General features: G+C 43.8%; 1 protein-coding gene across 1 annotated transcript in view; it reads left to right on the top strand.

Annotated features, from left to right (window-relative positions):
• Nucleotides 1-1,617: 1,617 nt before the first annotated feature.
• Nucleotides 1,618-11,044, top strand: part of FBXL7 (F-box and leucine rich repeat protein 7) — a 179,731-nt gene continuing 170,304 nt past the window's right edge. The window contains exon 1 of the mRNA XM_065667584.1: nucleotides 1,618-2,225. Within this exon, the coding sequence (XP_065523656.1) occupies nucleotides 2,189-2,225 (37 nt within the window). The 5' untranslated portion in view covers nucleotides 1,618-2,188. The remainder of the gene's footprint in view (nucleotides 2,226-11,044) is intronic.

Below are 11,044 nucleotides of genomic sequence, written 5' to 3'. Positions count from 1 at the left end.
GGGGGAAGCTCATGTTAAAGTACGTAATCTTGAAACTCATGAATGGGGAGGCTCGTTCCCTTTAATAACCTAGGGACAAGGGTATGCTTGTGTTTCCACAGATAAAAGACCTCATTGGGTCCCTGCATGACGGGTTCGTCCTGCCTTGTCTTCTTTCTCTTCATCACAAGAGGACTGACCCTACCGTGGTTTCCTGCCCAGCCAAAAGAGAACATCTGTAGTCGACACAACAGGCAAGACTCCCTGTGTCTGTTGGTTGCCACACCTACCGGCCCTTTCATACTGGTGTTGGGAAGCAATGGCAGCCTCAAATCCTGTGGACACGTGGGATGGCTGGGGGGTATAACAACACAGCCACAAGAAATTGATTTGTTAAGATCTGTAAAAATGGATATGTATCTGTATTTTATAGTTTGAAACCAATTGTTAGTGCAGAATGTTAACTGTTCTTTAACTGTTTATTTGCTAGGCTAAGGATCACAAGTGAAAAAATTGTATTAAGAATGTTTGTTTTGTTAGTTTTTATTAGTTTACACAGTTTTTTATTAATCAAGTCCTTAAGCAGGTGTTGATAGTGAATACACAAAACAAAGAAGGGGGAGATGTGGGGAGTGAAGGTGAACAGCTTGGGAATGAGCTCTGAGGCCTTGGTACTTTGCCAAGCCCCGGGGCAATGAGCTTCGGGTTGAAGGCCAGGGGATATGGGGGTTGTGAGAGGGTCTGCAACATTGTGATTGGACTATTTACCTGGAGGGTTTTACAGGGGCCAGTGAGGTTGAACGTTGTAGGTATGTGCAGGTTGGGAAAGTACCGAACAAGGGGATAAAAAGGGCTTGGTGGTAATAAAGTGGGATTTGAGTTTCTGCATCAACCTGAGTCTGTGTCGTGAAATGCCACAGTACAATCAGGCCGAGGCCACAGCAAAGTGCCAGCAGGACGACTGTTAGTGGTGTCAAACCAGGTTGGCCTTCTGTTCTGCGCCTGCTCCAGGGTGTCTCTTCACCTATTGCAAGCATTCATCCTTCTTTTTTTACTTTTCAATATGACTCTGTTCCAGAAAACCTTTGGTAAGTCCTGATTACCATTTAATCTGAGTCATAGTTGTCTTGAGCAAACTTCATAGTTATTTTTGTTGGTTTAGTGTTAGTCCTTTTGGGGCATCATCCTCTCAGGACTGGCATTTTCGGTATTCACCTGCTCACTGGGCAGCTTTCTGGCAGCTTCTGTGAGCTGCACAGGGCTGGAGGGGCCCGCGAGGGTGCCACCAGGGCAGACAGCCCCCAGTCCGGCCCCGGACGGCTCTGTCCCCTTCACAGGGACAGGCTGCAGGTCGGACGGGGCTGCCCGGCGAAATGCAGCCTAGGGGTGGTCCGGCAAGCCCTCGGCAGGGCGCGGCCGGGGAGTGCTAAGCAGGGCCTGGGGCAGACCCCTGCAAGGGGAAGGGCGGAAGGACCATGCCGGTCCCCGGGCTGCTCCGCTGGGGCAGCGCCGGCGCTTCACCGCGGGAGTTAGAAGAGAAGCCTCCAGGGCGCTGTGTCTTTAACGGCCGGGGCCGGCTCTCAGCTCTAGTCTTCATCCCTCCTCCCTCCATCGCTCCGGCGCTGGGCGCCGGGAGGAGGCGCCTGTCGCTAACAAAAGTCTGCGGCGGCAGTTCTCCCCTTCTCTACCCGGGCAACAAGTGGCTGGCGGCTGCCTCCCGTGGGAGGCGGCAGAGGGGCTGCGAGGAGGAGAAGGAAGGCGGAGTGCGGAGCGGCCGTGAAGCGTCGGAGGAGCCCCAGCACCGGCCGCAGGGCGGTGGAGCCTGCGCCCGGGGGCCGTCCTGCTTGTGGATTATAACTGGAGCCGCCTTCCCTGCCCTGACCCGCGGCTGGAAACTGCATTTTTGATTCCTTCCCCATCCCTCCCGCTTTTCTTTTTTTCTTTTTTTTTTTTTACTTGATTTTTTTTTTTTTTTTCATTTTGGGGGCGGAAAGGGAGGGTGTCGGCCACCCGAGAAGAAGCGGAGGAAGTTACAAGGCTGCTGCTTTGGACATGTCGCCGTGAAAACTCTTGCAGGCTCCCCCAGCCCCTCTTTTCCCTACTACCCTCCCCGGCTCCTCTCCATCACCCGCGGTCTCTCGGCGCCCCGCGGTCGAGATGCTGCACGGCGGCGTGGGGAGGCGGCGGCGGAGAGCATGAAGCCGGCAGGATGGGCGCGAACAATGGCAAGCAGTACGGCAGCGAGGGTGAGTCTGAGAAGGGAGAAAGAGGAGTGCTGGGGTAGCAGCGGGATCGCTCAGGTTGGGGGGGCGGTGTGGGGTGTGGGGGTGGGGATGTGTGTCCTGGCGAGAGGCGCCTCAGCTCGGGACCCCGCCGGACAACCCGCCCGGACAACTCTCCCCTTCCTTCCGGGTCTCCGCAGCCTGGATGTAGGACACAGCCCTTAGGCTCCCACTCCGCTGACACCCTTCGAATACTCTTAACTCTATTCATTTTAAAAAGTGGGACGTAACTGCTGTTTCAAACCACGGTGTAGGGATAGCGGCGTGGCTTAAAATGAGGCAGCTCGGGGGGGGGCGGCAGCGTAACTCTGCTAAAGAGAAAAACTCTTTAGGGCGCTCTTTGTAATCCTTTTCTGCTTGTCTTTATATCACAGAGTCCTTATATTATGCAGTAGGGTATATGACTGCTTCCTGTCTGAAGAGAAAGAAAAAAGTTAACCCCGGGAAGGAGGAAGGGGGAGAGTTAATGTTCTCCAGCTGTTATCCATAGATTGTACTCCTGCAATTTCACTTCAGTGAAACTTTAGTGGGTTTGGGTTTAGATGTAACAGGGCCCAGTTCATTCTTGTGGAAACCCATTAGTCTCGCTGGAGTTGCATCGGGAACGAATTTCAGCTGCTTTGCTGCTGGTGTGAAGGACTACTGGAACAGTCAGCTGGTGTCAGGCAAACCAATGGACAGTATGTCAAGTTTGTCTTCCTGCCAGACTGATTTAAGCTTTCTTTAACTTTTAGTTGTTGTTCTCATTGTGTTCAGGCAACTCTATGGGATAAATGTCTTCCCCTCATACTATTGTGCAAAACTATAGGATCAACACATCTCCCTGGGTTTTGTTGTTGTTGTTGAGAGTTTGCGGGTGGAGCGAGGGAGATGGTCCTATTCTGCTATTCTATTCTGCTTGGTTCTTTGGGAGGCCAGAAGGCAACTGCCAAAGAACACATCTCCCTCACATTCCAAATATGCACGAAGGTGGTGAAGAGAAGGGGAAAACCACTGCTTCTTCAATGGATTCTGCAGTTCCTTTCTTTTATTGCTGAATCAACTCTGCTCTCAGAAGAGGTGAAGAAGTCAGAAGGTTTAAGCTATTTTCACTGTTGTGGGTTTTGCTCGCTTGATGCCATTGCTAGAATGACTTCTGTGTACTTGTGGTGAACCTGGAAGTTGAAGTCAAAGCTTCTTTGGATTTCTCTTGAAAGGGGAAATCCTCATTTGTCCCCCGAGTTGAAAGGGTTGGCATCTATAATTCTGGTGACTTGCAGAACTGAGGGGTGTTTTGCTCAATGGTAGAAAGGCACGGCTGCGTCCCTAGGCTTTCCTGTGAGTCAAGAGGAATGTTTGCTTTAATTAATGTCCAATTTTGGGGTAGGAATGTGATGGACACTGAGTCTTTGGCAGTCCTCAGTGAAGTGGAGGAGAGCTTTACTGTTTCAGATCTACCTGATAGGAACTGTGAGGAAGAGGATGCTGAAATACAATTTTCTTAATTAATTCTTTTCCCTGTTCAGAGGGAGGTTGGACTGTGGAAAGGCAGACTACATGTGACAAATCTTTGCAGTACAGACCATTACCAGGGTTGAAAAATAGGTAGAATGTTTGTTTAAAAGAAAATAAAAATAAATGAAAAAAGCCCAGACTCTGATCTTTCAGTTTAGGTAACTTGTCCCATGCATCATTAGTGCTTTCATGGATCCAGTTTTCCTGGTAGCTTCTGTGTGTCACCATTTGCTGTGAAACTTAGAGAAGCTCTTCTTTCTGGGTGATGCAGAGAACAAAGCTATCTAAAGCTGATAAAGGGAGCCCTTTTTTTCATAAGCTTTTCATAAGCTTTTGGTGCCTTCGACAACTGAGCTGTTTGATTGCCATAAAAAATTGGTTTTTATGGACGTGATTGTGATCCCGGGTGGAAAGGTAGTGCTCTGAGGAAGCGCCCAACTGCTGTGTGCTTTAAGAGCAACCTGAGTGGGCTGAAGTTCATGCAGAGTCATCTGTGGTTATGTGTGTGGTACATTGTTTTCAGCTTGGTGGGCTCTGCAGGCTCGTGTTGTTCTATGGCACACTGTTAGCTGAGTTTCTTGGATGCTGTCTTCTCATTTGCTGCTTGCTAATATCTTGGGTGAGATTTTGGACAACTGTGAATTACTTTATAAGATGGATGGTGTTTTTCATGCAGTCTTTGCATCTCTTGTGATGCTTTGGAACATCAGGAGTTTGCCAGAATTGATTGTCATTTCAAGGCTGAAGAGATACATTAGGGCAAGATACCTCTTCTAAAACACTAGATAACCTTAGTTACTAGGAAATTGTTGTGTGGATTGATACACTATTACACTTACCAGTGCTAGGCAGTTCTTTGAAATTGACACTGTGTGTGTAGCAATCTCAGGTAGCTGCTTAAGTGTTTGTAACTAATCACATGAACCGCATTGTACAGCTTTAATTTATCCGCTTGCTTCTGTAAGGCTTTATTGAATAAGTTTCATTGGAGGATACAGCTGTCCTGTTGAGAGGGACAGGAGAGCTAGATGTTTGGTGAGTCTGAATTAATTTGTTTACAGAGTCTGATGGGTAATTCCTGACACCCTTGATACGTTTTCCATAAATTTAATTTTCTAAACCAGACTGAAACTTGTTTGGAATGAAGTTTCAATGTGAATAAAATTGCTTCTCAGAAAAATCATGTCATGCAGATGGGATATGAACACACAGTCACTTAAAATGCAATCATAACATACCCAATTTTGTCTACAGGATTTTACCTCTTTTAGAAAGTGAATTGTGCAATACAAATTTTTACTATGCTTCATTTGGCTTTTTAAAATGTTTCTATAAGGGAGATAATTTCTGAAAGCTTGTTTAATTAGAAAAATATGAAGCTTGAGATTTCAGGCTTATCATATTGTACAGTAGATTCTGACTGAAGTGGTAAAGCTCAGAGTTAGCCTTTCTGAATGTGTTCCAGCAGTTGTATTTGAATAGCATGACTGAAGCTAATAGATCACTGGAGCAAGAAATACACTTGGTCATGGGGTAGTTCTTATAAGGCTTTTGCCTACACAATGGAAATGTATCACTAGTTACCTAAGCAAGAGTGCTTATCGCTGCCTTAGGATAAAAATCATTCACTTTTGTAATTTGTTTATTTCCTGGCTTCATTTTTAAATAAAAGGGGGCATGTCTACTGCATGGCTGATAGTGGAAGGAGAAGGAGTACCTGCTGTAGAAACTGGCAAACCCCCCATTGATTTTCTTATTTTTGTTGTTGTTGTTCAAGGACCATTTGTTAGAATGCATTACCGAAGACAGCTGCAGTTAACCAGATAAAACACTCTTCATCATCACAGACAAGGAGGTTGAATTGAAGTATATTGCCCTTTACTGCTGAGTTGATTTGACACCCGGGCAGTTGCTGTTTGCACTTTGGTGCACAATGTTTCTATAACAGTTGTGTGCAGACTAACACAGGCTATAGAGCCTGCTGCTGGAGTGCGAAATGCAGAATTGTAGAATCCTTAGGGTTGGAAGGGTCCTTTGGATATCATCTAGTCCATCCCCACTGCGAAGGTAGGGCCACCTAAAGCAGGTTGCACACGAATGCATCCAGGTGGGTTTTGAATGTCTACCCTCTGTCTTTGGGAACAGGAGACTGAATGCTATCTGTCTTGCCACCTGCGGCAATTCTGCATCCACAAGGGAAGGACGTTAAAATTACAGGCTTCTGTTTGATAAAGAAATAGGCTTTGTGACATGAGCTGGAGGAAGAATCTATGCTCTTGCGTACAAAAGGAAGATGCAGCATTGAGGTGGAATGGCTGCTTTGCAAAATAACCAGAACTTGTCAACACTTGTTTTCTTCCCAAGTGACATAGAGACCTAAGAACCAGTCAAATTCAAAACCAGCTAAATAATAGTACAACATTTTGACAATACCAAAGTTCAGGCCTTAAGAAGAGATGTCTTTTTAATTAATCAACTGTCCAGATTGCTGCAGCTGATAAATCTTTTTTGGGTATCTCCTGTACTTTTTCCTTCCAGAACCTGGTCTAGAGAGGGCTGGTGATAGTGTGAAGCAGCTCTGGTTGATCAGCTAAAATGTATCGTGAAAAACTTGATCTGACACAGGAACTTGGTGTTGCAGAGAACAGAAGGTGGCAAGCGAGAAATGGATGAAATGGCAGCTTAGGCAAGGAAACCTTCCTGAATCTAACTGATTATTTTCTTTCTTTTTGGATCTAAATATTTGTAAAGATTTAGATGGAAACTCTTTGGGAATAACCAACTCGGTTGTGGGTTTGAAAACTTTTCTTCTCAAACTTTGATTTGTGGCATTTTCTGTTCACAAACCAAAGGGAGAATTCCTGTGTGGATCCCACTGTCATGCTAATGTAAATGCCACTGATGAAACCTGCCTATGTCATAGGATATAGTTGCCACAAAACACAGGCAACATGCTTCACAAAGCGGGCTTTAATTGTGATGTGTGAGCTGGTGTACAGTAGCTGAAGCTTTCTAGGAATTGCCAGCATGTAGCACTGTGGTGAAATAGGTCAATCTGTGTTCTTTCAGGAGAAGGTTAAAGGTTACTTTCTGAAATCCCTCCCTTCAGCAGGGGGAAATCGTTAAGGTCTGCTTTATAGTCCTAAAATTTCATACTTATGTCCTCTTTCTTGAGGGTGCTGTGGACACAGTAACTCCTTATGAGTGCTGCCTTTGGTTTTAAACTGGATCTCTGCTAATTCAGTGATGGCAAGTGTTCTGACACATCAAACATTGTGTACGAAAATCTTTTAAATCTAAACGTTGTGTTATTCAAGACCCAAAGACTTTGGTGTGTGTTAGGATTTATTTCCTTACAAAGTGTTGGTAGATTAGCTTCACACACAGTCCTTGTGCCAGGTGTCAAAAACAGTGTAACATCATGGTCTTGCAGTCAAGAAACAGTGTTAGTGGTGGGTGAGTGATTTTGCTTAGAGTGTTGAATCATAATTGATATTTTAATGAGGGTAAAGGTAATTGGAAAAAATACTAAATTAGCTTTTACTGAGTTAATTATGAAACTGTGATATTCAATTCCCCCCCCCCCCCCCCCCGACACACACACACACACTTCCCCAGGTATCTTCTCTGTGTGCTGCATCTTCAGCAAGGACAGTTTTTAGTTCTGACACATAGTTTTTTTTCTCCCAGACCCAAGTGGAAGAGTCTCATCAAGTTGGGTGCTCATTGACTCCTAGACTGTACAGACTTTTCTTCAGTTTGTTTTGATGTCTGGGTTACATTTACACATCACTATCTGATGTGTTATACATGAAGTTTAGCACATAGCTCTTACTTAAGTTTTTCTTAATGTTCTGATCCTTTTCCAGGTGATCTGTTGAGATAGCATATCTTGCTGCTCTTGTAGATGTCTGCTCTAGTTTGGCTAGTCTTCCCTCATACTGCTTCCCAATGCTTAATAGCTGCAACTGAACTGTAACACAAGGCCATTGTAAATATTATGGTGCTGCTCAGTGGCACTTTGTTGTGCCTGTTTTGTACAATTCTGTTCTGCTTTCTGCTGCTCAGCCTGGGTTGGTTCTTGCACTTTAGCTGGGTTTCACTCTGCTGCATTCAGGGAGCTGAGGGTTGCCTCTTAACAGCAAGATTGGGACAGGAAATATAGCAACATTCAAAATGTCAATACTTTAAGCAATGTTGGTTTTTGAAAGTGAATGTGCACTCGGACAGCTGTCAACTGCTGCTAACCAGAAGTAACCTTCATAAATGCTGCTTATTACACTTTTTTTTAATGTAACTTTCCGCTCAGCAATGCAAAAGGATTGTGAGTGTGTGTGTGTGTGTGAGTGTGTGTGTGTGTGTATTTACTCAGCTTTCTCCAAAAAGTAAATCTACTCTAAGCCCAGTGCGTATGTTGCTTGTTGTTGACCAGATCACATGGCAGGATGGGAGGAGGGTCAGACACGGCACTTAACTGAGCTGCTGTGCTGCTTTCAGTTTCTCATAAGTCAGTATTTTCTTCTTAATAAGTGAACTGCCTCTGTGTGTGTGTACACAGGCATATGTGTTTATACACACCCACACAAAGTAACATATTTGTGGGGGATTTCAGCTTTAAAAGGTTGCTAATGTTATCTGTAGCTTTCCAGAAAGTAACTTACTGTCTCACATGCATGTTATTTCATAGAATGTTACTCTTTCATAAAGTGCTTCTGGAGGAAGGTAGGGTATTTTGTTTTATTATTTTATTAATAGACATAAGCTAACAAACTGCACTGTAGGCGGTCATCTTTGACCTGGATAGTTGCTTCAGCCTGGTACAAGATTAGCTGGGTGCTCTTTCTTTTGCACATTAAAAACATAAATAAAACTAACTGGATTCTAGTCAGAGGCCTGGATGAACTTTGGTGCTGGCGATGCATGACATAGGAAGCTTCCAGCAGATCCCACTCAGATAAGGTAACAGGAGTCCAAGACTTGCACATTCTGGTCTTTCTTTTACCCATTCCCTACAGGCAAGGAAGGAAATGAAATTGCTTTGGTAACTTTCTTAAACTGAAACTCTCATTTTTTTTCTTGGAAGAAAGTCCTTCTACCAAACTGGACTTCATAGAGTCTAAGCTGAAGTTGATACTGTAACTTTCCTTGTGGAAAAACGTCATGATGTGTTCAGAATTGCTGGGCTTTAAGTCTGAGTTGCAAACCCCAAAATGTCTCTTCAGTGAACTTTGTTTTCTGGCATTTTCATCCTTTGGCTACTTCTGGATTCCTCACTCCTGTGAACACTTCCTAACTAGGAATTAGTTTGCATCTTTGTGGGTCTTGTTTGTGTTAGGAGAGTGATTGGCAGAAGGCAGTGGATGACATTTGGAGGCTGAAATGCATAAGTGGTTTATTTCTGCTCTTTGTTTTGTAGTGAGCTATGCCTGTATTTTTTTAATACAGTACATATGCTTTGCTGAATTAGGGCAACTATTACATGAAGGAGTGGAAACATTCAAAAGTTGAAAAAATGGGTGTGGGGCTGCTAGTAGAACCTGTTTCTCCTTCATAAGGAAAAGAAACACACAATGCTTTCTAGGTATATAGATGTACAACTTGTGATAGGATTGACATGCTGGGGGACTTTGGTGCTCAAGTAGCATTTAGGTTGAGTTCTAGCAGCGTTCTTGCAGCTGAGCATGGGGAAAAGCTATTAGTTCTGTCTGATCATACCCCTCACTTTAGTTCCAAGTCTACCTGTGTGCCTTCTAGCATAGACATCACATTAAGGACAGTTTTATGCAAGACCTCCTTGGAGGAGCTGAAGCATAGAGAAGGTGCTATAATCATCTTGATGTTATGATGTAGGTGATAAAAGAAGTTCCTGTTATCCTAGATTGTACCTCTTGCATACTTGCCACTGTGGTGTCTTTATCTGTAGTCTGTTCGTGCAGAAAGAGTTCATCAGGGAGCCCGGCCGTTCCTCTCAAGAAATTAAGGTCTGCATATTGACCAAAGTGAGGGTCTTCACTCCAAGAAGCTCTAAAGCAGAAACAAACAGGACTAAATTGTGCTGATCAAAGAAATACTCTTGTTTATATTCTATATATGTGAAGAAGTGCTGCTGTGATTGTGTTACACAGACTGAACTGTAGCAAAGCCTGGAATAGGTGTGAACAGCTTCAAGTACTGCCTTGAAGGAAAGGCTTGAGTTGGCTGTGTTTGAACAGACATTTAAGGAAAAGGTTCCAATCTATGCCAGTATCCAAACTCAACAAAATTAATTTCATGGCAAAGTAGGTCTCTTCACCCTACATGATTTTGTGACCTCTACCTTAAACAAGTAAATGGTGGGAAAAATTGTTGGTTTTTGTTTAATTGTTATTTTTCTTTTTTCTTATATGCATTTCCCATGTGGACTACCTGTCCATGCACACGGTTGTTTAACACACATATCTGTATTTATCTGAAGTGGATAATTATTGTCAGGATCTGCATGGCATTGGAAGTCTTTATCCTTACTGTGCTCAACAGCAGTGTTTGCTGAAAATGCAAGCCCAGGTTTCATTTATGCGCATGGGCTTTTAGTCAGAGAAATCTACAGTGGCATAGCAGTTATTGCTCCGATTTTAGTGGATCTTTTCTCAGCAGGAAGGGTTTGTTTTCCAGCACACCTGTTTTCAGAACTGAGATATGAAAGCGCACAACATACAGCAACTTGCATTCAGAAACAGGTAGCATAATGACTCTCTTGAGCTGAAGTCATGTTAGTAGGCTTGTGTTGCCGTCATGTCCTTACTTTAATAGTGTGGGTTGTAGTACAGGACTTAACTTGGAGCTCTGTATTCCGGGCAGGCTGTGCTAGTAAACCCTTCCAAAGACCCTTCTCAGAATAAAGAGAGAAACAGGAACCTCTCATTCATGCCCATATTTTGAATCGGGAAATTCCTGTCTACAATACATAAATTTGTCACATCAACATCTTAAGTCATGTGACACTTTTCTGGAAGACTTGTGTACAAGTGTGTATAATAGCTGCAGGAATACTATGCTGAAGTCTTCTCAAACAGCATACTAACTTGGAGGAAGGTGTTTAAACACTTCTCAGTGAATCTATTTTTAAAATAACCTTCCTTGGTTTCCTTCTTTGTTCCTGTAAAAACACTAATGTGATTTGCAGATGATGGTATAAAAGGAGCAATTATGAGGTCAGATGACTTTTGTTTGTTTGTTTTTAAGAAAGAAAAGAAACAGGAGAAACCAGAAACACTGGTATAGTATCAGTTATAGTTAATGAGGAAGAACCC

This window comes from Lathamus discolor, chromosome 2 (genome assembly GCF_037157495.1).
Source record: "Lathamus discolor isolate bLatDis1 chromosome 2, bLatDis1.hap1, whole genome shotgun sequence".
Lineage (NCBI taxonomy): Eukaryota > Metazoa > Chordata > Aves > Psittaciformes > Psittacidae > Lathamus > Lathamus discolor.
The sequence above is the reverse complement of the archived record's forward strand: the minus strand, read 5'-3'. Positions and strand labels throughout refer to the sequence as shown.